The sequence below is a fragment of the Hipposideros armiger genome, unplaced genomic scaffold (assembly GCF_001890085.2).
Source record: "Hipposideros armiger isolate ML-2016 unplaced genomic scaffold, ASM189008v1 scaffold_324, whole genome shotgun sequence".
Lineage (NCBI taxonomy): Eukaryota > Metazoa > Chordata > Mammalia > Chiroptera > Hipposideridae > Hipposideros > Hipposideros armiger.
The window spans coordinates 1258881-1282976 of NW_017731674.1; the positions used below are offsets into that span (position 1 = coordinate 1258881).

General features: G+C 51.8%; 1 protein-coding gene across 1 annotated transcript in view; it reads left to right on the forward strand.

The window, feature by feature from the left end:
• The first annotated feature begins 633 nt into the window (after positions 1-633).
• The window catches only part of LOC109392319 (regulator of G-protein signaling 5), a 30659-nt gene continuing 7196 nt past the window's right edge, over positions 634-24096 (forward strand). The window contains exons 1-2 of the mRNA XM_019660696.1: positions 634-761; positions 19395-19505. Coding sequence (XP_019516241.1) covers positions 718-761; positions 19395-19505 — 155 coding nt within the window. The 5' untranslated portion in view covers positions 634-717. The remainder of the gene's footprint in view (positions 762-19394; positions 19506-24096) is intronic.

Below are 24096 nucleotides of genomic sequence, written 5' to 3' on the forward strand. Positions count from 1 at the left end.
CAAATAAAATGCATAATTACAATAGGTATTGCTGTGTAGAACCTTGTCTATATCTACGAAAAAGTAAATATACATTTTCCCAAGCATGTAAGGACTATTTGCCAAAAACTAACAGACAGATTTCAACAGAGTTTAAAATTTCCAGACCACATTATCTTGACTGTGATGCAATTAAGTCACACGTCCGCAACGAAGTGTCACATTAAAAATAATACATTTTGAAAGTAAACTACAAAAACAAAAGCCCACATCTCTTAGTAATCATGGGTTAAGAGGACGCTGCAATGAAAATTATAAAATATTATACGAGTGTTGATATGTTATTTCGTCTAAATATTTTATGATTCATCTCTAAACGTGTCCTGAGAAACAAAGTCTCGCTAAGTGGTCTCCAGGGGCCCTTGCTGTCCTGTCAGCCTATGACAGACTCCAGATTCCCAGTGAGAACGGGGGACCCTGCCCGGCAGATACGCCACTGGTGCTTCTCTGGTGGGAGCAGCTGCGAGCCCAGCAGGGCCCAGGGGACGCAGCCCCCGCCCTGCAGAGGCTGCTCCCAGCAGCTGCTTCCCGGGCCTCCGATTGGTCCGAGCCCAGCAAGCCAGGAAGGGCCTCTATATAACCCGCAGAGGGACCAGCCCAGGCACATCTGAGGTTTACGAAGACCCGTTCGCTCCACGTTTAAGAATTTGAACTCAAAGCTGAGGGCTACCTGCAAAAATGTGCAAAGGACTTGCAGCTTTGCCCCATTCATGCCTGGAAAGGTGAGACCAGCTCTTTTGGCTGAAGTGATGGAGGGATGGGGAGTCTTTACTCAGGGGGGGCTACCCAGCGGCAACCGAGGGCCATTGCGGCGGGGACAGGCAGCTGAGGGGTGCCTGACTGCAGACTGGGAGCTGTGTCCTGTGCAAGTCCCCAGCCTGGACACCAGAGTGTCCACACACCCTTCCCTCCGAGCAGGTGACTGTCCCCCGAGCAGGCGCGGTCAGGGTGTGGTCGGAAGCGTGGACCCCACATCAGACTGCCCGGGCGGGGGTCCCGGCTCCACTCCGTGTGGTGGTGGGTCTCTGCATCTCCGTTTGCATATCTGCCCCATGGGCTGGCTTTGAGGACTGAATGAGTGACTGACTGCACACGGCATGCCCAGAACCCCGCCTGGCACGGGCAAACCGTACAGACGTAACCGTGTTAGTGGCGTTCGAGTGCACACCGGGGGGAAAGCCGGCTTGCGTGAGGCTGGGCCTTTCCCGGCCTGCATCCTATCTTCACCCCCTCAGGTGGGAGCAGCCGGACTGCGGAGCAGAGGAAAGCCCTGGGGACACACAGCTTGTCCCCAGGTGGCGTTCCCTCTTAGCCGCGTGCAGAAGCCCTTTGAGGCTGCCGGGTCGCCCTTACCTGGGCAGCGTCCTGGAGGGGACCCAAAGTACCTGTGTAATTAGAAGAATACACGTCTGGCCTGTTAGAAAACTTAACCCAACACTCCTACCTGGTGCAGAGAGGCGGGGTGCGTCTCCTCCTCTTCTTAAGACTGGGTTTGATGACTTTCGGGGTGAGCCTTCACTGTTGATAGGAAATGAAGGTGGCCCTGTGCATGTCGACCCCCCAGGCCCTGGCTGCGTCAGCCTGAGAAGGCGGACCTCTCCCGTGGGCACCGGTGATTCCTGTAGCTTACAACCTCAGGTCTTCTTTTGGGCCACTTTTACCTTGGAAATAACCTCCAAATGATTGTTAAAGAGATGGTATTCTAGCAAAGGGATTTGTCTGCAACAAAACTGTGCAGTGACTAAGAATAAAAGCTACCCTTACACCCTGCTGTCAAAAGCTCAGATTGTTTGTAAAGATACATGTCACAGCAAGCAGCAATGTTCATGTAACAGGAGTTAGGCTGTTGTGAGTGGGGTGATGCTGGCCCTGGACGTGGGGAGGAGAGCAGATGCACTGTGGTCGCTGGCACTGCCCTCAGCCTGTCCCCCCTCCCCAGGAAGCCGAAGGAACGGGACACGGGCAGGTGAGAGGGCCCGGAGTTCCCTGAACAGGAGAGGATGCACAACTGGTTCCTTCTCCATTTCGCAGCTCTGAGAAGTACAATTTACCTTTCACAACGGCCTCAGGGGGCGCCTTCCGCCCACTTTCTCTTCGAATTGCTCTGTGCTTTCGGGCAGTGGGTAAATCTGCACTCTTACCTTATTAATTGGGGAACAATTGACTCTCAAATTGTCCTCCAGACACGTTGAGATCCTACTATCCACTGCCTGGCATTCAGTGAATAATCCGCGAACGGTTGCTGAAAGTTTGTCGTCGTTCGTAATGTCATCATGTGTGTTCCTGACATTTACTGAGGCACGTGGAGGGGGCTTTCCTCTCATGGATGCCTCTTACTGTTTTATAGCTGATTCACTAGCGGCGTTAGCATTGAATCACTTTCTGTATCTTTTCACGCACAGTCAATTCTCATGCTCCGGGTGTTCAAGTAGAATATTATAGGGGCTGAGGAACCGCTCTTTTGCAGACTGCCTGGACCACCTTTAATTTGCCAGCATGTATTTGATCCCTGCAATCATTGGGTCCAGTTACACAATTTCTCCCCATCTGTGACCATTGCAAATAGAGTCGTATTTCCGATTGTAATCCTTCCTGGGAGCGTTTGGGAGCTGGGGAGCTGTCAGCACGCGCTCCTCAGGAGAATCAGGCAGTCCGTCCTATGGGAGAAGGCACTTCTGTGCTTCCCAGCCTGACTTCCAGGCTCTGCTGTCTGCCTCTGCGCCCCACCCCAACTCATCTCCACAGGCTTCCCACCTTTCATTTCTTCTCCCTAAGCCACAGAGGAGCAGGGCTGTGCCTCAAGGCTTAGGTAAAGATATTTAAATCTCCACATCAGATCATTTAAGACCACATGCATGCATGACAAGACCATCTTTTTTATGGCAAGCTCCACTGAAAATTAAACTGGGCCTTCTCTGTTGCATTTGAAATAGAATTCAGCTGCAGAAATCTGACCAACGTGTCATTTATCAGAGCAGGAAGCTTGCTGGTGAAGCCTCAGGAGCAAACACCGTTTGTCATGATCTAAATTTGCGCCCATGAGCAACTTACTTCACTTTCCTAGGATTCTGTTTCCTATTTAAGAAATGAAAGTTGGGTTTGTTGTTCTCTTAACGTCCTTCCCAATCCTAACATAGTTTAAATAGAATCAGATACGTCTGGTTCCAGCAGCTAACAAGAGATGCAATTAAAAGGAAACTTTTCCTAAATTAATTTCTCTCTAGAAGGCAGGGAGCAGAAAAGAGTGGATTAATGAAAAGTCATCAAGAACTCCCAACCCTGTGCTAAAAATCTCGGCCTTGGCAGAAGCAGTGATTCTAATGCTGATTTATAAGAAAGCAGGTTTCCTTCCTGTAAGGAGGGCTGCGATTCTCGATTCTCGAAACCACCCCCATCCCAGAGCTTAGAAAAGCATTAAGCCAGAGTCAGCATTGACGTCTTTGCAGAAACTGTATTTATTTATTTAGCTTTTTACTTACTAAAGTCTTTACTTACTAAAACTCAAAGTAGGCCTCACATGTTTTTATGTGCTTAAAGAGACTAATAGTCCAAACATGCAACCCCCGCAGTGTGCACCTGTGACAGGCTGACCCCTGTGCTATGTGCGTGGGGACCTAAGTCAGTGGAAAAGGACCCTTGAGTCGTTTGAAGGTCTTACTTTTACCAGTGATTTTTCAGCTTGGAATTTTAGGCTTCTTTTGAAAATTGATTTTCAGAGTCTCTTGAATTTCTCTGAACAAGTTTAATTTTTTTTTTACAAGTAAACACTGCTCTTTGGAAAAAGATGAGAGTATTCTCAAGTGAAGTGTTATTATTACGACTTCCAAAAGGTTGTCACCATACTTATAAAGCAACCAGCGTGACTGTTGTGATTTTTGTCCATTGGTGTTGACTAGTCCTGATACCAAGTTCACGGTCCCCACGACACTGGGAGGGCGTGAGGAGTGACGGAGGCTGAGCTTCGGATGGAGAATTTCCCTGGGATGTTGATAAAGTGCCACAAACCCTTCACGGCTGCAGGGGTCCGGCTTACGTCAGGTCTCTGTTGCAGATGATAAAGGCTGCGAGTGTGGGGGGGGTGTTTATCCACACCTCACAGGGGCTCCTGGCCGCCTCGCCTGTGTGGCCATGCTGGGGTTTCCAGGACCCATAGAGAGTAAATGGGGAAGGCGATGTTTGTGTCTTTACTGTCATTTTACTAGACGTTCATTTCCCCCCATCTTCGCTGGTTTATGTGGGTCTCGGTGTGGGCCGTTCAGACTAGACAGTGGCTGATAAGCGGGGCCACTGACCAACAAAGCTTCTGGTAACGTTGTTAAGCCACGTGGAAGCGCCATGTGGAGCAGGGCTCCTGGGTCTGCAGGAGGGAGTGGAGACACTTTTTCTCAAGCCCTGAGTACATCCTCGGGTCAAGTGCAGAGAAAAGATAAGCGCCCAATGAATTAAAGATTGGCGACGAGCTTGAAGAGGTGATAGGACGGGGACAGGGTCACGGAGAGCCTGGGGACGTGGGGCAGGCGCGCAGGCTGGGCTGAGGGCCGCGCTTTCTGTGCGTGTGACTGTGAAGCTGGCTCCAGCTGGGGAGGCTCTAATGACACAGGTGCAGACACTTCCGAGAAACGCTGCCATGATGGAGGAAGCGCCTGAGCCGCTCCGTGCAGCTGGGGGAGCCGCCAGGAGAAGCTCGGGTTTGATTCTCACTGAGGAAGCTGTTGGGAACGTCAGCCCAGCTAGGGAGACAGAGAAGAAGAAATTGGTCGTTCGTTCCCCCACACCCTCCTCGCGCGCGGAGATGCCCTGGGAAGGAACAATTGCTCATCTTACGAGGAAACACAAGTTGGGGGCAGTGTGTGTGTGTGTGGGGGGGGCCTCAGAGGGAGCTTCGCAGGAAGGCACAGGGACAACACCTCACTGAGGCTTAGGCGCTGAGCCTTACAGGCTGCAAGAGGAGAGCAGGGCCGCAGGCCGGGCCGGGTGGCAGGCCCGGACACACGGGGGGCGATGGCCCCCACGCCTGGCTGGGGGGGTGACATCTCGCACAGCCCATGTGTTCTCTCCCAGGCGGGCCGGGAGGGCGCTGGGACTTTGCAGCCACAGTCAGCCTGCGTGCCTCACGCCCTGCGTAGGCTTCCCTGACAACTGTCAAGCTTCCAACCTCTCCCGACTCTGGAGACTGAGAAGATGTGCTCGGGGAGGATGTTTATCCCCTTTGCCCAGAGAAGTCGGTTACCAAAAAGGCAGTCTGTGTTCGGCACGTAGTAGGCACTCGGTGGTAACATCTGTCAAAGGGATGCACAAATAATTCACGGCAAGTGAAGGCGGACGTGCTGCCAAGGGCCTTGGGAAGCAGGACAGACAGACGGCCGTGGTGCTTAGGCTACAATGGAGAAAAGCGCAAATTGCAGAATTAAGGGGGCTTCCTGCAGAGGGTGCGCGTGGGGTCAGGAGAGGGGAGAGGCCAGCACTGCAGTGACCCCTCAGGAAGCCTTGTCGGAGGTGAGTCCGTTCAGGCCTTTCGCTGTCCGTGCCCTTCACCAGGTTCGTCGCTCCAGCTGGTCCTCACGCGGCCCCTGTCACAGTTCAGTGAATGACATTCTGCGCTCTAACTAGCTGCCTCTCCGTGTTCTGCCCTCTGTCACCAGGTACCAGCTCAGGACACCCTCAGACCCCAGGCTCTGAAGTCTGGAAGGACCCCTGAAAGGCTAATTAGTTTTTCTTTCTTTAGTAAGGACTTCACCCTGTTAAGGGACAGATGATGTCTCCAGGGCCAGTGCTAATGGCTTGTGTCTGTCCTGCTGGCCGGACAGAGAGGAACTAAACCTTAATTAGTTCGGCCAGGACCCATCCTTCGTTACAGGAATCAGAGTATGGCCGGGGGCTACAGATGCCAGCGTCCTATCTCTTTCCTCCTGTAAAGTCCCGGTCAGCTCTCGGATGACCTGGGCCTGCGCTGTGTGGTAAAGGCTGAGTCACCCAGAGGACAAAGCCAGCGAAAGCCTGACGGGTTTTGGCTGCCTGGGAGCGCGGCTCCTAAGATGACAGGGTCTAGGAATGTTAAAGAAACCCAGAGCCGGAAGGACGTGAGTTCGAAGCCTGTTTTCTGCTTCTCCCTCAGCTCGGGAGGGGAAGGGACATGGATGGACAGGGAGGTCCTAAGCTCACCTCTGTGACGTCCTTGCTGTGTGAACCTGGGGAAGTCACGAAACCTCTCTGAGCTTCCTTTCCTCATCTATAAATGCGGATATTTATCTTGATGGGAGAGAGGCTCTAAGAAACAGACGACACCGTGTCTGTAGGTGGCCAGTGTTTAGCAGGCGGAGCCCTACTGAGGAATTCGTTCCCTTTCCTCCTCTTTCCCTCTTTACAGGTGGTCAGGAAACGCCGGAGAACCCGCCCTTGTGGGCAGGCCTTCGACAAAACTCATTTCTTTTCAGCCTCCCTCAGTCATAAGCTCTTCTTTTTTATTTTAAATAGTAAAGGTGAGTTTGTAAGGCAGTACCGTGTTTTTACCCATCCACCCACAATTCTTTCGGCAGATCACTCTTTTTTAAAAATATGCCAGCTCTTTACAAGACATTGAAACCATGATCATACTTAAAAGCGACCAACGATTCTTTAATATCAGTACACAGTCAATACCCTCAATGGGCTTTTTGTGGCTGGAGTGTCTGACTCAGGGACCCAAAGGAGGGTCGTACATCCTTCCACCAAATTTTGTTATTATTAGGCTGATACACACTCGCCGTGGGCTACTGCTCTTTCTACAATCCCCTGGGCTCCCGTGAAGCGAAAGCACTTCCTGCAAATGCACTTGAGGACCCCTGGAGACAGGGGTCTAGTGCTTCTGTCCAGCTGGGGGACACTCGCCGCCCTAACCTGGAGCAGTTTGATAGAGTGGGGGTGGGGGTACCCGTATCACAGACAGTGTGACCTGGGGTTTGTCTCGGTGCCCTTTCGCCCACCCTTCAGTCCCCTCACTGACCGCAGGGAGCCGTCACGGAGCCCCACGGGCTTCTCGGTCACGCCATGTTGCTAAGCTCCCTCTGTGTGCCACGCTTGTGCCCAAGCTGGAAGCGGCCGGAGCGCAGCCCCTCTGCTCTCACATCCAGGGCCCTGAGGTCCTGCTGGGCTGGTTCACGGGCAGTCTCCCCTCTTCCAAACTGAAAAGGTGTCCCCGGGTCCCCACCCAGGTGCAAGTCCCACCCAAACCCCTGACACTCACATGGAGACCGGTGGAGAGCCTCTTCAATCCCCCTGATCCATAGGCTCCTGTGTTTATTTTTTTCCTGCATATATGTGCAGGACACAGACTTTTGAGGTACACATAGAAAAGGCTGTGGAAATGTGCAAAAGGCCCCGGGGGGCATCCAGGTGTCCTGAGTGGGAGCCTGGGCTCCTCTCACCACGGAGGGGCGTCAAGGGCAGTGCTGGCCCCGGGCCTCACTGTGGAATTCGTAAAAGGCGCTGAACCTGTGATCCAATCGTCTGCACGCTCCCAGTGTCGTCACTCTATTGTTCCTATTTTAGATGCCGTGTATTTGGGGGAAAGATTGCATTTTTCTTCCTATTTTGCATCTCATCCCACGTCCTACAGGAAGGCCAGGGACTAACTTCGGGATGTAGATCGAAAGCAGAAATCAATTAAAAACACTCATTCTTTTCCCAGCCACTTCGGACCTCAATGGACTAAATAAGGAACCCCATATTTCTTAAAAATGCGTGTGACAAATTCAGAATAAACTCCCAGTTTGTGAAAATAGATACTTACATGCAGTAGGACGTGAGTGTCTTCATGTTGGCGAATCCCTGGAAGGAAAAGACGGTCTCGGCTTCTTGTAAATTTTGATCAGTTCAGAGGTCACGGATTCTGACAGTCTATGATTCGTATCCTTGGTTTGCAGCTAATTTAGTTCTCTCTTAGAGTGTGAGTGCTTGCGGGCAGGAGGAAAGGGTGAAGCGAGGACAGAGCCACGCCTGACCTTGGGGTGTGACACGCTGTGTCCCTGGGGCCCCTCGCGCCCTTCTGAACGCCGCCAGGAGGCTGGTTCTTTGCCTTGACAGCGTGCGTTTTCTCCTGAGGCTAGAATGAGGGGGGCCGTCAGGGTTTCTAGGCCTTTACACAGCTGACCAGCCTTCGCCCACCAGCTGTACTGACAATTCTGGGTGCACCATGAAGACGGCCCTGACCGCCTGCGTCCGTGTCAGAGGTGCGTGACCCCAGCACTGCAGGCTCCAACTGGCAGGCAGACATGGACTTGGGAAATGGGGTCTTTCCTGAAGGCCCGTGGGGTGGGGCAGCCTCGTCACAGGAGCGTGTGCCGTGGACACAGTCAAGGCTCCTAGTTCTCGGGTCTCCTCACCCAAGCTCAGAGCTCCCAGGAAGTCCAGACAGGCGTGTCCTGGTAAAATAATGCGGCCTGAAATTCCACCTCCTTCGAAAGGAGCTAGTTCAGGGTTGAAAGGACGCAGCCGAGCAGTCTTTGAATGCTCTGGACATTAGAGAGCTGGCGATCACATTGGCTTCGTGCACAGGAAGCGAGGCCGCGGGTGTTATTCCGTGCCGTACACGGTTGCCTTTCTCCTTCCCAACCGCTTCCCAGGTACCCCTCAAAGCAACGCCCAGCCCATCTCAGACCCTTGTAACAGTCTGCTCTAGAAAGACGTCGGAACGATGATACCAGAGTCAGAGGCAGATAACCACGTGACGTGAAATGCGTGGAAAACTTGAAGTGCTCTGTTCCCTAGGTGCCTGCTCCCGGGCGTGCGGCGTGGGGGCCATTTGGGTGGAGCTCCTGCTTTCGGCCATTTTCTTGTGTGAGCCACACAAGAGTCTTGATGAGACACTCGTCTGTGGGGATTCGGGAAGTTTAGGGAGAATCAGGCTGTTCCATTAACACGTAGTTTGCTGTATTTTGGCAGCTTATGTTTACAGGAGCTACCTGGGTCAGCAGGGGCGTGGGACCCACGCTTAGGGGGCCGGTCATCAGCATCTGGTGCTGGGCCTGCCGGTCCCAGGCTGTGTGTCTGAATCCCCCACGTTGACACACCTGTCACTTGAACACACACACGCACACCTGGGTTTTTTAATGACTTGGATAAAAGATGGAGTGAGGTCCATGCGGACAAATGGAAGGTGAAACCGTTTCTCTTTCACTCAGGTGAACGTAGGTAGGTTTTCCTCCCTGTGGGGGTGTTTTCCTTCTTAGGCAAATCGTGTCTCCCACCTTCATGGTTTGACCCTTACACCTTCTCCGTTAGCTGCAACATCAAGGGAAAAACTCGCTGTACGTTGGGATTTCCTCAAAATTCTCATCTGTGGGGTCAAAAAGCTTTTAAATCTTTTTTGTAAGTTGTTCTCTAACATTTTCCCCCAAAACTCACTAAGAATAGTGCGACCTCTGTCTCCTTCCTGGTCCAGACTGGGTCCTGATGTTTTTTTGTTTGTTTGTTTTTGGTTTTTTTTTAAAGATTTTATTGGGGAATTGGGGGAGGGGAACAGACAAGTTGCTGTCGTTTTGTTCTTCAATCTAGTTGTGGAGGACGTCGCTTCACTTGCCCAAGTTGGCACCATCATTGCGCTCTTCCCTGGAGAGGCAGATCAGCCTCCGGCTTCTGGACGGCCGCTCACTGCGGCTGCTGGCCGCCCCTGCTGGCCGCCCATGCTGGCTGCTGGCTACACACGGTAGCCCATGGCAACCCACTGCCGCAGGGGCTGCAGCCTACGCCGTCGCCGGCGACTCACGGCAGCCCAGCTCCAGGTTGAGCTGTTGTTCAGCATCTTAGCTGTGGAGGGCAGTGTCACTGGCCCTCATATGTGGGATCCGAACCGGGGCCCTCTGGCGTCCCAAGCCAGCTCTTAATCAACGTGCCACTCGGCGGGCCCTGATGATTTTAATTATGCAGGAATCCAAGGGCAGATGGCTGGACCGTGGTGGGGAAAGTAACGCGCAGCTTTCATTAGCCAGTTAAGGAACCAATTTTTTTTTAAAGATTTTATTGGGGAATTGGGGAAGGGAACAGTGTTGGGGAGTTGGGGAAGGGAACATTGCGTTTTTCTAGGACCCATCAGCTCCAAGTCAAGTTGTTGTCCTTCAATCTTAGTTGTCTGACATCTTTGGGGGGCAGGTTCTTCAGTTCACCACAGAGGGAGAGGTGAGAATGTAATTCCGCCCATGCCACCTGCTCCCCCTTCTTCTGTGCCTGTTTCTGTGCTTTGCAGACGTCCATCTAGCACAACGGTTCTCAACCTGGGGGTCGCGACCCCCTTGGGGGTCAAATGACCCTTTCACAGGGGTTGCCGGGTACTCGTATGTGGGCGTATCTGCATGTGGGCCTGGAGACGGATAGAGGAGCAGTGTCTCGGTTCCTAAGACCATCGAAAATATGTATTTTCTGGTGGTCTTAGGCGATCCCTGTGAAAGGTTGAGAACCGCTGCTAGCACCTTTAGTGGAAATTTCTCAGGTTGCAGGCTGCATCTCAAGGGTTTAAGCGGACACTGTCCCCTGTGAAAGACACTGTTCTCCCCTCCTTTTTCCTGTGGGTGTCCCTAGCACCCTCCTGGTTCTGCTCCCCAAGTCCTCAGGTCTTGTTCCCCGGTTGTGTTTTTCATCTGCTGGTCTCCTGCCAACTGGGACTTGCATGTGCCTAAGACCGCTGGCATCTTCCCCGGAGAGGATGGCACCCGCCCACGGAGGCCTGCTCCGTGCCCTCTCGCTGCCGCTGGCAGGCCGTGTGCCAGCTCCCTGGGCCTTGACCCCACCCTGAGCTCAGACCCTAACTCGGTAAGTCTATCCCAGTGACCACACAATTTGGGCAGACCACGTCCCTCAGCTCTCGACGTGACGGCCAAGGGCATTGCTCACTGGGAGGGAATGAGGGGATGCTCTGAAAATGCTGCAGAGAGGTCTCGAGGATTGTGACCCTGTGACATATGCCTGGGCCTGGAAACCTTTTTGGACTTTTTAGAACAGCTTTAGGAAGACATGGACTTCCATGTTAGACTGCAGCAAGGATCCCTGGGGAGCTGGAGGAAGACGGGAAGAGGGCGCCTGTGTTGGGTCCACAGCAATACTCGCTCCTCCCTGGTCCCTCAGGGTTGCCGCCCACTCACACGCCCCCATACCCACCCTGGGGAGCTCTCTCTCTGGCTCTCCCCGGGGAGAAGCTAGCCCTCTCCTGAGCTCCCACAGATCGCTGCCATCTTCCTGTGGTTCATATCCCTTCTTACCCTGCCTTCCTCAAATTCAACTTTGGTGGGTATTTGATATGATCTAATTTCATTCTCATTTTAGCCCTGCGAGGTAGATAGCATCTCCATCACTGTTGTCCAGTGAAGAAGCACATGTGTGTTCAGCATCCGGCGCAGGCTCGGACAATGCACTCCACGTGCCTGAGCTCCCTGTGCTCCAGTAAGGGCTTCATTCCACCTCGGCCATCGTGGCTGCGTCCCAATGAAGCAGAGTATACAGATCTTGATAAGGTGGACGCTACTTGAGGTCAGGGACACCCTGTGATTAATTTTGTAAAGCACGCCCCCAGTCTCTAGTACAGTGGCTGACACACAGTGGTGTCTCTCTTCGAGCCTGATAAGTGAATGAATATAGAACTGAGTGCACGGATCAATACATAGATCGTTCTTGAAGACAGAAATCTCGAGAATGATGAGGTGCTGATACAAGATGTTGGGGACAGGAGAAGCGAAATGGTTTGACATCTAAGTCTGTCAGACAAGAAGCAGTCATCTTACTCTGCTCAACAAACGCTTTTAATAATTTGGCAGTGATCAATGTTGGCGGAGCGCTCTGAGTCTTCGAGGCAATGAGTTTGCATCTGTTACATAAGTTCACGTGGCAGGACACACTGTGTCCCTGAGCAGTAGTTTTCTTAAGTGACGTGAAACATGTCAAAGCCAATTTAGGTCTGGGCGCCTTTCCCTCACTCTCCGTCCCTCCCTCCTTCTCTGATGCCCTTCGTACCACTTTTATTTCCTTCTTTTGTGATATGTAGAGCAAGTTACATGAAGTAGTTGTCATGAACAACTCAAAGCCATGACTGGAAAGTCTGTCTTTGTAATTTAAAGCAGAGTGACCTGGAGACATTCAAAGTCTGGGTCCCACCTGTGCTCTGAGAGGCTCTCGTGGGAATGCCCCCTGACCTCCACCTCTGAAGCTCAGAATAAACCATAAATTTCTGTTTTCCTCAGCCTGAGAACAGTTTTCCTAGTATCCATTATCTGGCTCCAAATTGAATTAACCAAAATCCAGAAATCCTGCCAACAATATTTGTAATAAGACAGGGAATTGAAGGTCAAAGGGAACTAAACTGCCTCTGTCCTGTCTGGTCCCTTCACTGTCCCTTTCAGCACCGCCAGTCACCCACCCTGAGTCAGGAGCGTATCAGACACAGGCCACAGAAGCACAGGAAATTTCTCAATTTCCACGGAAATCCTTGCATAAGGGGTGGCCATGCTTGAAAAAAAACAATACTTTAAAAAAATTTTTTTTACTTTTATTTGTTTGTTTTAGCTGAGCCATCCTGCCACCTGTTGGCAGCTCAGCGGCTACTCAGCTCGGGCCGGGAATTGAACCACTGTTGCTCAGAGCTCGCACTCTTGAGCGAGCTCTTAACCAACTGAGCCACTCAGCCAGTCCTAAAACTTTTTACTTTTAAATAGCAGCACAAGGCCTCCATATACCTTGCAAGTAAGAGGAAAAATTATTGGGTTCTGGGAAAACTCATGACGTATTTTTTTCTGTTTTTCATTGCAAAAATGCATCATGACTTTTCCGACAACCCAATATATAGTGAGGAAAACGTGAATGAATACCTCAGTAAATTGATGTTTTATCTGAGTTATTATCTTTAAGAGTTTCTACAGATCACCTGCTTTCTGCCTGTTAGCTGTGAGCAGCACCCACTCTTGACTGTGGGTGGAGTCCTTGCACCTAGATTCAGGGATCACATGATTAAAATGGAAGTCCGGTGACCTCACAGTGGCCTTCCACACCTGGGTGTGCCAGGGGTCTCCCCCAGGTGCCTGAGGAAGCGGAAACATCATGAAGGAAGGCCAGGCTCCATCATCGCGCTCACGCCTGGTCTGCATCTCACCACCAGGGACAAACAAGGGCCCCAGAAGACGGCCTCCCAGCAGCCTCGCAGGAGTCAGGGTGCACTTTCCTTTCGAGTCACTGCCCTATGGTCCAGTGCCGTCCTGGCTGGTAACCCCTGGCTCTCCTGCCTTCCCCAGGGTAGAGCTGCCAGAAATTGCTTCTGACTTTTCCTGATTCTCTTACTTCAGTAGCTTTGTTATTTTACCAAGAAAGTAATGTTTAAGGCATGGACTTCATCATCCAATGGAGAGAAAATCATGAATTCAGTTAAATATTAATATCCCAGGAGTTAAGGGAACTGGTACAAACTGTAATACTAGGTGGTATAAGATGGGTGGTAAAAAAGTAGAGGTGATGAATGGTGATGGTGGTGGTGGTGGTGGTGGTGGTGGTCGTGGTGATGGTGATGGTGGTGGTGGTGGTGGTGGTGGTTGATGGTGGTGATGGTGGCTACCATGTTTTACATGCTCTGTATGCACCAGGTACTGTGTCAACATTACATGCATCATCGCATGCACTCCTCACAAACTTTACAGCAGATGAAGTTCAAGTTGAAGTAGGTGAATTTAAGAAAATTGTAGATGCCAAACGGATACACTCTGTCCACTTAAATGACCTTGTCCCTGAACCTGAGACTTGACCTTGACTTCAAGGGACTGTGTTCAGCGGAGCCTGGGGTGTTGGGGCTTCAGTCTCAACACTGACTGATTTCCCACTGACATTTCCTCACATTGCATGAAGGGTTTCCCAGATCAGTTATTAACCCCGTGTCTTGTGAGCCATCCATGAGTAACGACCTCTGCGGACCTCCAGTTTTAAATGAGCAGCTAGCGAGAGCCTGTGTTGAGCCTCCAACAGAATGAACGTCTGTAGGTGGGTCCACTGGTGAGCGAACCCTGGCTCCCTTCCCTCATTGCCGTCTGCTTGGGTTCTGTCTCCATGACTCAGAGCTCTGCCACAAGAACACGCAGCAGCTCCCTTCTTTTACGTCGCAGGTCTGTTGGCACGGTGCCCTCCAGCTTGGAGAGACTGGTGGCTAACGAGTGCCTTAGAAGCTTCCATCTATCTTTCCTGGGTATGCATTACACTTTGAGGAAGCTAGAGGGGCCCTTTTTACTGCTGTGGAAACAAGCTTCCGGTGTTCCTTCAGAAGGCAGCCCTCCACCTGGAACCACCTGCTCCCAATTACTCCCTCACTGAGGCGCCCGCCTCCCCCAGCCAGCAGGGGGCGTCTTCAACACAGGTTGGATGTAAATTGGGTCATCCTTGCCAGGGGACAGTTGGGACACCTCTTTTGGAAATGTATCATAAATCCCCCGCCCTATGCCCCCAACCCCCGCCACCTCCCTCCTCTTCCTTCCTGACTGTTCCTGACACATGTTGGGGTCCAGGATGAACCCGCCGACCACGTGCTGGTCTCTGCCCTGGGGTTACTTCTGTTTAAGTCCGGCTAAGTCCTGGTCTCCTGACGGGTCCTGGGCCGACTGTTGGGGACGATGATGAAGCTCCCTGAGTCTGTCCCACCTGGTGGGAGGCACTGAAGGAGCCAGCTCAGTTTGAGCCTCACTTGTCTATTTTCATCCTGTTCACTGAGCAAAAATTGAATTTATTGGGTTGTCGGAAAAGTCATGACACCTTTTTGCAATGAAAAACATAGAAAAAAAAGTTGTGACTTTTCCGACAACCCAATAGCTACACTCGAGTCTTTGTGGTCATTTGGTGGCTTTACCTATCCCCAGCTGACCCAATAAGACACACCTAGCCCTCAGTAACGTTCTGTGGCACACCCTGATATTTCATGCACCCCACCCCAAAACGCAGTTTTTCCTATAACCTCGCAATTGGATTCGCTCATTCACTGATCGAGTCATCAATTTATAGAGCAAATCTTTATGGAGCAGCTATTAAGTGCCGAGCCCTGGGCTAAGTGCTGAGGCTGGAACTGACTCTGCCCTGCGGGACCTGCGGTTCTGATGACGGAGTTGGCAAGGCTCAAGAAACAGGTGGAGACGGAACTGCAGGTGGAGGAGGGCCGTGGGAAAAGGCAGAGGCTCTGAGAGTGTGGTGGGCACGGGGCACAGCCTGTCTCCATGTTGCCACACGAGGACACATTTGAGCCCCTTGAGGGCAGGGCCTCTGTTCGTGTCAGCACACGCCGTCCACTTGTACTGATGGCCCAGCACGCAGGCCACACGTGTGTGTGCTGGGCTCAGCGGGTCCCAGCGTCTCCGAGGCTCGGCAGCCTTGAAATTCTATGCACAGGACGTCCTACTTGGTGATTGATACATTTTACTTGAATCTGACTGTTTTTAACAATTCGGCTACGCTTCTGATTTTAGTGACTGCCTGGACCGTTTCCCACCCTCATGCACCTTCTAACTTTCCCTCAGTTCACCGCTTAGCAGGAGCGAGCGAGGCGGCCAGGCCCTGTTGAAACCGGATTTCCCGGCCAGCGCACCCACACAGGGCACAACCCTGCACGGCCCTACAGTTATTCACACCCTTTTCGGTTTGAAACCAGTAATGTGAGTCATTTAGAGAAAACATTATCTTCCTCTGAACCTTTCATTAAAAGTTCACCCAGTCATTTCCAATTGATTTTATTTCCAAACAAGTGTTTCTTTGTAAAACAAAAGGGTTACAAGGTAGGGGAGAGGCGGTGAGAGAAGACAGGAATCGCCAACAAGCGTTAATGTAGTGCAGCCAGAGAAACGCCCAGGGCGCCGCCAAACAGAGCCAGAGACTGGGTTAAAATGGTAAACACGTTAGAACGTTTTCTTCTCGGGAAGGGGTTGTTTTTGACATTAAATTAATGTGAGACACATTCAAGTTTATCTTAAAGAGGACCGTGAAGTGGTAGTTTTGAGCCTTTGTTTGGCGAGATTTTCCATTTGCTGCGTTCCTTTCCTACACTTGTAAGAGCGGCGTTGGTTGTGGGGGTGGGAAGAGGGAGGAAGCTGTATTCCAGGAACGCTTGAGAAAAACAAATGCAGGGACGCAGATCCTTTTGTAAAAGGAGGAAAATGTTTCAAGTGGTTTCAACTTCAGAGGAAAATGTTTCAATGTTTCAAGTGGTTTCGACTTCAGCACCTGTCAGCTCTTCAGCCTTGAAACTTTTGCTGTTTTGTGAGAAACAAAGTGACAATATTAGTCATTGTCTGTACTTTCAAGCAGGTTTCGGCCCAGGTACACTAACTGTTTAATGTCCTGTATTTGAACCTGGCCCAGCCAGGAGGTGAAGCGGTGGAAAGAGGCACTTCCAAGGCGCTGCCGTTACTTTCTCTCTTACACCCGGGACAAACGCGGGCAAACAGCCACCTGCCATCTACTCCGAGGAAGGAGCCCACTGTCCACCGGCGACGCCCTGGGTGGCAGTGGTTCCTCCATCACCCCCACGGCACCTACCCCCAGGGAGGCAGAAAACTACCCTGGTCCCCTCTGGTTCTGAAAGGCTTTGGGGGACGTCTGGGGATGGAGCCACCATTTGCAGACAGTGTTTCTGTGGGACAATGCATCCCGAGGTGGCCACAGAAAGTCTGAAGACACCCAGGGTGTCCCTCTTCACAGGGTGACTTAGATGGAGTGAAAGAGAGAAGAAAGAAGCAGAAGTGGAGTTTGGAATCAGCAAAACAGCCTCCCAGAGAAGCAGCCACCCTGGAGGCTAAGCGTCTGGGAAATGTCAGCAGATAATCACCTCCCAGTGATGCTGCTGGGTCTGCTGGGTCTTGGCTGGGGCTGAAGGCAGGTGCCACGCCACGTGCAGTCCCTGTGGGGGACGTGGGGCGTCTGGAGCCGGGAGGAGCGCTGTGGGTGTTCAGGGGGTGAAGGTGTGACCTGACAGGAGACTGGGGCCATGTGTCTGGCACCACAGCCAGAGCGGGTGGCCACAAACAGCGCACGTGTCCCCCTCACATCTCAGAAATAGAAAGTTTGGTGGCTCTTGCGTCCAGAGGTAGAATGCGGGAGGTGGTGGGCGCAATGCTTAGCAACCTGTGGGTAGCTCTTCCGGATGCTTTGACTTGGTGCTTAAAGTGAGGGAACACGATTGAGCTTGGGAAAACAATCCCGCATTTGGAGCTAACTTGGCAGAAGCCATCTGCTGTGTGAAAAGCTGGGTTCAGTGAGCCCCACGCATTAGCACAGGCAGCCGTCAGGGGACTTCTGTGAGGACACCCTGCTTTGTCTGTGCCAGCTTCTGGGCAGAGAAACCTAAAGGGCAGCGTTAGCAGCCTGCTGAGCCTGGAGGCAAAGGGAGACCTTTTATTCTCAGGCTTCTGTAGGCTCCCGCGGCAGAGCCCCCCAGTTTCCGTCCCAGGCTGTGCTCGGCCGAGCTCTTAGCTGTGCCATGGACCCCACTTCAGCCACAGACAAGGTCCTAGGGAAAGACAGGACACAGAAGGAAGCGAAAAGGAAAAGACAGCGTGGAGGTGGCTAATTCTAAACCACAGTTTTAAAATCATACTTACAACACTAACGGAAGCCATGGTATGATTCAATGTTATGCTTTTGGCAAGTTAACTCTTTCTCCCTGATATCCATGGTTGCTAATCGTACACATGTTATCTACTGAAATCCTCGCTGCCTGCCTGCATGCGAACGGGTGAGGAAAGTGTGTTTGTAGTAGCAGGACCCTCGCGGGCACAGCAGGGACCCGTCACGCCTCTGTGAGGCTTTGGTCGCAATCAGCCTGGACGGGGAGGTCCATGTTGGCGGCTCTGTGAGGAACCAAACCCAGGTATTTTTAGTTCCCTTTGGCAAATATTTTCAAGTGTTGACTGCGTTGCCAGGCACTGTGCTACACATAGGAGTTAAAGGTATTTAAAACGCAGTTCCGCCTGCAGAGTTCTCGTATCCGGCTTGGAAAACAGATGCATAAATCAATAACTATCTTGCAATACAATACTCTGTTTTAAAAGCATACGTGCAGTGCCAAGGTGACAGTGGGGGACAGTGTTTCGGCTCTCCCGTGTACAACGGCCTGTCTTAGGGGTTCATGTTTAAGGTTTGCTTGGTGCTTTTGGGGTTCCGACTTGTGATAAAATAATGAGCAAGTCAGGAGAATCGCTGCATCATATGATGGAGGCATGCCCAGAACTCTGAGCACATCTGTCACGAACGTGTTGGGACAGAAAGGACTGTGACACGGCCGAAGTCAGCCATCGGCGATCAGTGTCTGTGCATCACAGCTCCCTGCACGGAAGTCACTCCAGCGGCCATCATGGAACCGATGGGCAAGGGGCTGGGAAAGCCAACCCATGTGAACGAAGAACGCTTCTTAGAAAAGTGAATCATCAAACACAGTAACTTCAGTTTGTAGCTGGAAGTGGCTGGAGAATCCACCTCGGTTATCTCTGTCAAATTACCCACGAGGGAACTGAGGGCTGGCAGTAAAAAGTGATCATGTTTTCAGATGTCATCTAATTGATGGCAGAGGCGGAACCAGAACTGTCCAAAGCTCGCTGGGCAGTGCGGGGAGCGGTTCTGTCTGTGAGCCCCGGGGTCAGACAGCTGAGCTTGGCCACCCCCACCCGGGCTGGCTGGGGCCTCATAAGTGAGTTATTTAAATTGTCATTCAGTTTCTCCTGTGAACTGGGAATAATGCTACAATACCTGCCATACATAAGGTGAAAGAATATGTATAAAAATAGATTAGCACGAGGCAATGCATGTTAACCAGGAACATAAGAGCTTGATAAATGTCAACTCTTAGAATGCATGTCCCCATTTCTGTACTCGCATCCTTCCTGCCACAGCAGGGAAGTGGGTTTCATTTTGTTTTGTTTTTAAGATTTTTATTGGGGAATTGGGGAAGGGGGACAGCCAAGTTGTTGTCCTTCAATCTTAGTTGTGGAGGGCGCAGCTAGCTCAGCTCCAAGTCCAGTTGCCATCCGGCCGCCCCTCAGCAGCTAACGGCCGCTCACCTCAAGGTGCCATGTTCAATCTTAGTTGCAGGTGGGCTACGCCCACCATCCCATGCGGGAGTCGAACCGGAAACCTTGTTGTTAGGAGCACGTGCTCTCACCAGCTGAGCCATCCTGCCACCTGTTGGCAGCTCAGCTCGGGCGCAGCTCACTGGCCCATGTTGGGAATCGAACCGGTGGCCCTGTTGCTCAGAGCTTGCGCTCTTAACCAACTGAGCCGCTCGGCAGGCCCCAAGGTGAGGTTTTGTTCATGTTTGTTTCTGACTTTTTCAGACCTTGTGTGCTCACGTGGACTTCCCATCCCCCTTATGTCTCTTCTTTCAGGGCCAAGGAGATTAAGATCAAGTTGGGAACTCTGCTCCAGAAACCAGACTCGGCTGTTGACCTTGTCATTCCGTACAATGAGAAACCGGAGAAACCAGCCAAGACCCACAAGTGAGTCCTGAGTCGTGAGTGTGGGGTCCAGTCCCGCCCCTCCAGGGGGCACAGCACCAGCCCCTCACATACTCCCCAAAGGCCGCAGGAGCCCCACCGGGTCGGTTTACAAACAAGCATCTTCCCTGGCTCCCGTGTCTGGGGCACAATTCTGTGCCCGGCAGGACCTTGCTGGAGAGACAGACCAAACCCTATAAAGTGGCACCAGCCACCTCATCCCTTGCTGGCCTGGGGCCTGGTGACCATTTCTGACCTGAGGACTGGTGACCAGGGTGCTCCCTGCTGGGGCGTCTCCAGGCTGCTTCCCCAGCAGGGAGGTGCCGGGAGCCTTTCCCTCAGGGGGATGCCGAGATCAGGCAGACAGTGTAAGCCCGGTCGTTTCTTTTCCAAGATAGGGTGCCTTCCAGGTCCAGCAGAGGAAGAGAAGGCTGCTCCGTGAGGGGGCGTGAGTGCATGGCCAGCTCTTTCTGTCTCATGCATATGGAGTGCTTTCCCCCATCCCATAAACCAGTCTTTCTGGCTGGATTCCTGCAGCCCCCGCCCACCCCAGCTGCCCACACACACTTCCAACGGTTTAGGGAGGAGACCACACTTTCAATGTGGTGGCGGTAAACCCGGCCCCAGGGTGACTTAACCTTCTCACAGCGTCCACATCGTTTACCCCTGTCCACTGGCTGCACAGCCTGCTGCCTGGACGACAGGCCACCTCCCTTTACGACAGAGGAACCCATGAACATCAGCAAAGGAAAGCGGGAAGAAGCAACGCCAAATGTACGCAAATTCCGTTGCTCTTCCACCTCAGAGCTTTGGGGAGATCACAGAAGTGTGGTAAAAATTCAGCAGCCCCTGTGAACCCCCACTGCCTTTTGAATCTAACATTTGTATAAATTAGCCAGTCCTTTGTCCAAATGACCTTCCACTTAATATAGCTGATGGGATGGGAGATAGACAGATGGGTCATTCTTTTTTAATCTTTTTCCATCAGCCTACGTGGATATTTCCATTCTCCCTCTTTTATTACTTCAAAGCGATCTCCAACCGGAAGTGAGGCATAATTGACTTTTCTGCATTTAGAAAGGAGAGCTGGTTCCCTGTGCAGCGGGCCGGCCCTGGGGGGAGAGCACGTCTCCCGGCAGCCGCTGACCAGAAGGTCTGTTCCGAAGTAAACGGTGTGGCGCTGCCGGCTCTGCTGGGATCAGTTTTATAAACTAAACACCGGACCACATTTCCCGCTTTGACCCTCTGCTTTCCTGCCCCACGCAGACACTTGAACTATCTGGGTAGACAGGGGCTCAGGGGAAGCAGTTTGGAAAGAAACCCCGGGGCTGTCATTTACTGCATTGTCTTCTTCTTTTGCCTTTCCTCCCTTCCTCTTCCACAAATTGGAATTGCTTTGGAAGCATCCTTCATGTCCCCAGAGACTGCGTGTGTGTGTGGGGGGGGGGCATCACCAGTGGGCTCCACGGAGCTGCTGCCCTGAGCCCCGCCCACCGCCGTCTGATTGGCACGTTCCCCGCCTTTCAGCCCCGGGAGCCCCAGGGCGTCTCCCCTCCCCACTTAAAAATGCCTCCGTTTTGTTTTTTTTTTTACCCATGTTGTTCTCTCAGATGAAAACAAACCTCCGAGGATAAAATAAACCTTCTCCAGGCAGAATGTATTTTTATCCCCTCTCTTCTTTTGTAAAAAAGCAATCCCTTTTTTAAAAAGCATTTTCTATTTTTTTAAATATATTTTTATTCTCATTAGAAGAAAAAAAAAAAAGGAACCATTGAGAAAAAACAGAAAAAGCTGCCTGGCTCCCCACCGCCGAGCCGGCATCTGTCACTTCTCAGAATTGCTAATCACTCCTTTCCGCCTGGACGCTCTTCCACTGGAAGAAACGCGTCCCCACGTCCCACTCTGGAAAGTATGCTCCCATCCCCCCTCTTTCTCCGAGGACCCCACTTCTCCCACCCTCTGCACATGAGCATTCCCTCAGACTCAGCTGCACGTCCTCGTAACAAACAAGCAAGTTAATCAGCACGTAAAACCAGTTTGCAGTAACCGTTATCATGGCTTGTCATCAACTGCAGAACGTTCAGGAGCTGATACAAATCTTCTTACAGTTTGTGTTCTAGATGGTCCTCTTCTCCTGCCGCTGTCACTGGTCTTTAACTCTGTTGCTTGTTTTTGTTTCACCACTTTGCAAGTGTAGAATGACCTCCACACAGACATGGTGCCTAGGTGTGCAGTTACGAAGTGTTTCCACACGCACACTGCGACCTGGTCCACTGCAGAAAGCAGTGTGGTGAGGGTTAGAGGTGCGTGGACAGTGTCTGGCCCCCAGACAGACATCAGAAAGCTCTTACCCGGATCCCCGCCCCAGCGGGCCGTGGGGCTTGAGGCTACCCCTAGGCAGGTTGCATTGTGGGGAAGGACTGGGGAGCAGACACTTAGCCGTGCCAATAGGTGACGGGAATTTCATTTTCCTTGTCAAGAGCAAGAGCACGTGAGGATGTTACCAGGAGTGTTTAAATATGTGCCAGGACTGTAGGTTACAGGAGGGGCGGGGAGGGGAGGGCTGGGGAGGGCCACAGGTGCTTAGGTTAAAACACTTCCCTGTGGTTACAGCTAGTATATATCAGAGTTGCCAGTAGCTGTAGTAATGGTTCATGGGGCTAACATTGTTTTAATCTAAGTTTTGGGCTATTTGTGGCTTTCATCGACCAGACTCACTCTTTCAAAACGGACTGTTGTTCATGTATGGATTACTCCCACACAGCCTTATGCAGGTGGATTCGTGCTGAAGGGATGTGCCGTGGGGGGTGGGAGGAGCGCTCCCTGACGGACAAGCTGGACCTGCAGCATCCTTGCCGTGTGAGAGACTCAGCGAGCACAGCACAGGGAAAGGCAGAGGTCTCTTCCTGGATGGGCGGCATTTACACTGGGCTTTATGCATCCCCAGTTAGTCATCTCTGCAGGGTTTATTTTGCCTTTCCTTGAAACGGGTTTCCTCCCCCTGCCCCACATCCACACACGTGCCCACTCTCTGTGGTCAGCTACGAGCTTGCAAATCAGGGCACTGAGTGGTCATTTAGATTTGCATCCATCTTGTTTCCAAAGAAGCTGGACTTAATGAGGCCGGGCAAATTCTGAGAATTGGGACAGGATGAACCTGCGTGGCCTCCCGGCTGCTGATCACACCACTGGGGTTCCTGCTGCAGGATGCATCTCGCTTAGCTGTGTCCTCGGATCAATCGGGACTGATTTAGCCCCGAAGCGGGCTGTGCACAAGCCCTTTTCAGGAATTTAATCTTGCCTGTGATGTGCTGCCCACAGGGACCATTAGTCTGACTCTCCCAAGACCAGCGGGGACAAGTTAGGCCTGGGAACCTGCTTCGTTGGGGTGCACCTGCTCGTGTCACTTCTTCCTCTGCTCCTCTGTCCCAACTGGAGGAGAAGGTGGAGGGAGGGCGACGTCCCTCATGAGAATATTTATAAAACCAGAAAGAGATTCAGAGAGTGAAGCAGGCCTGTTTCCGGTTCTGTCCAGTAATGTAACGTCCTGCTGTTTCTGTGAACAGTCAATAGAGCCTCGGGGGCATCTATTATGTGCAAAACATTGAACCTACAGTCTCAGGCAATGAGGGTGTGTAAGGGCCTGCGCTGAAAATCTAGGTGCGAGATAATTATCCATAGGAAAAGTTCTCAGGAGGAGGCAATACAGAGGGCCAGAAAACAGGTCCTTTCCTGGCCAGAAATAAAGAGAGGCAGAAAAACAAGGGGCTATCCTTCTTCACGCCTGTCTCCTTCCTGTGCTCCTCCGTGCCGGCCAGAAGAAAACGGGGCGGGGAAGGTAGTTCTCTTAGTAAAAATAAATTTCCGAGGAATCAGTGTTGAGGTTTTGATCTATGAAGCCTATGCTTCTAGCCAGGAAAGAAGACAAAACCACCTAAGATTATTTCACCAGGTTGGTTCCTCTCATTTTTAGCATGTTTCACGTTTCAAATGGTAAAAACATAAAACCGTTTTCATGAAAAATCGTAAAATTAAGACTCCCAATCTGTACGTGTTGTACACTGAAGGAGAGAGAAGTGAAGGGATTACTCACAGCACTTTAGCCAGAAAGTCTGTTGCCCTCTCGGACGCCCTCCATAAATCAAGGCCCAATCCCAGCCAGGGACAGCAAAATAAAAAGTAGAATTAGTAACTGTCTCATCAACCTGGGCTGCTAGTCTGAATAATTACAACCCTGAGGTATTATTTTTCAAAAACCCGAAGCAGGAATATTCCTGCATTGTCTGACCAGCAGAGAAACAGGAGGTAAGGAAATTCCAGTTGAGGAAAAACGCCTTCAGTGGCCTTAGTAGGCTAATACCTGCCTTGGTAGTCAGACTCGACTTGACATTGAGCAGGTGAGCCCCGGTCCTGCCCAGACAGCCCAGCCCCCCTTGACACCCCCATGGTGCTGGGAGAGAAAAATGGCGGGGGCTCCCCATAGGTAGCGGTGCAAGCTGGCTCCGAGCGCCCCCTCCTGGCGGGTTTGCACATGACTTTCCTACTCACGGCGTAGGGCCGCCTTTCTCCTTAGGAAGAGTAAGTCTTTTTAAAA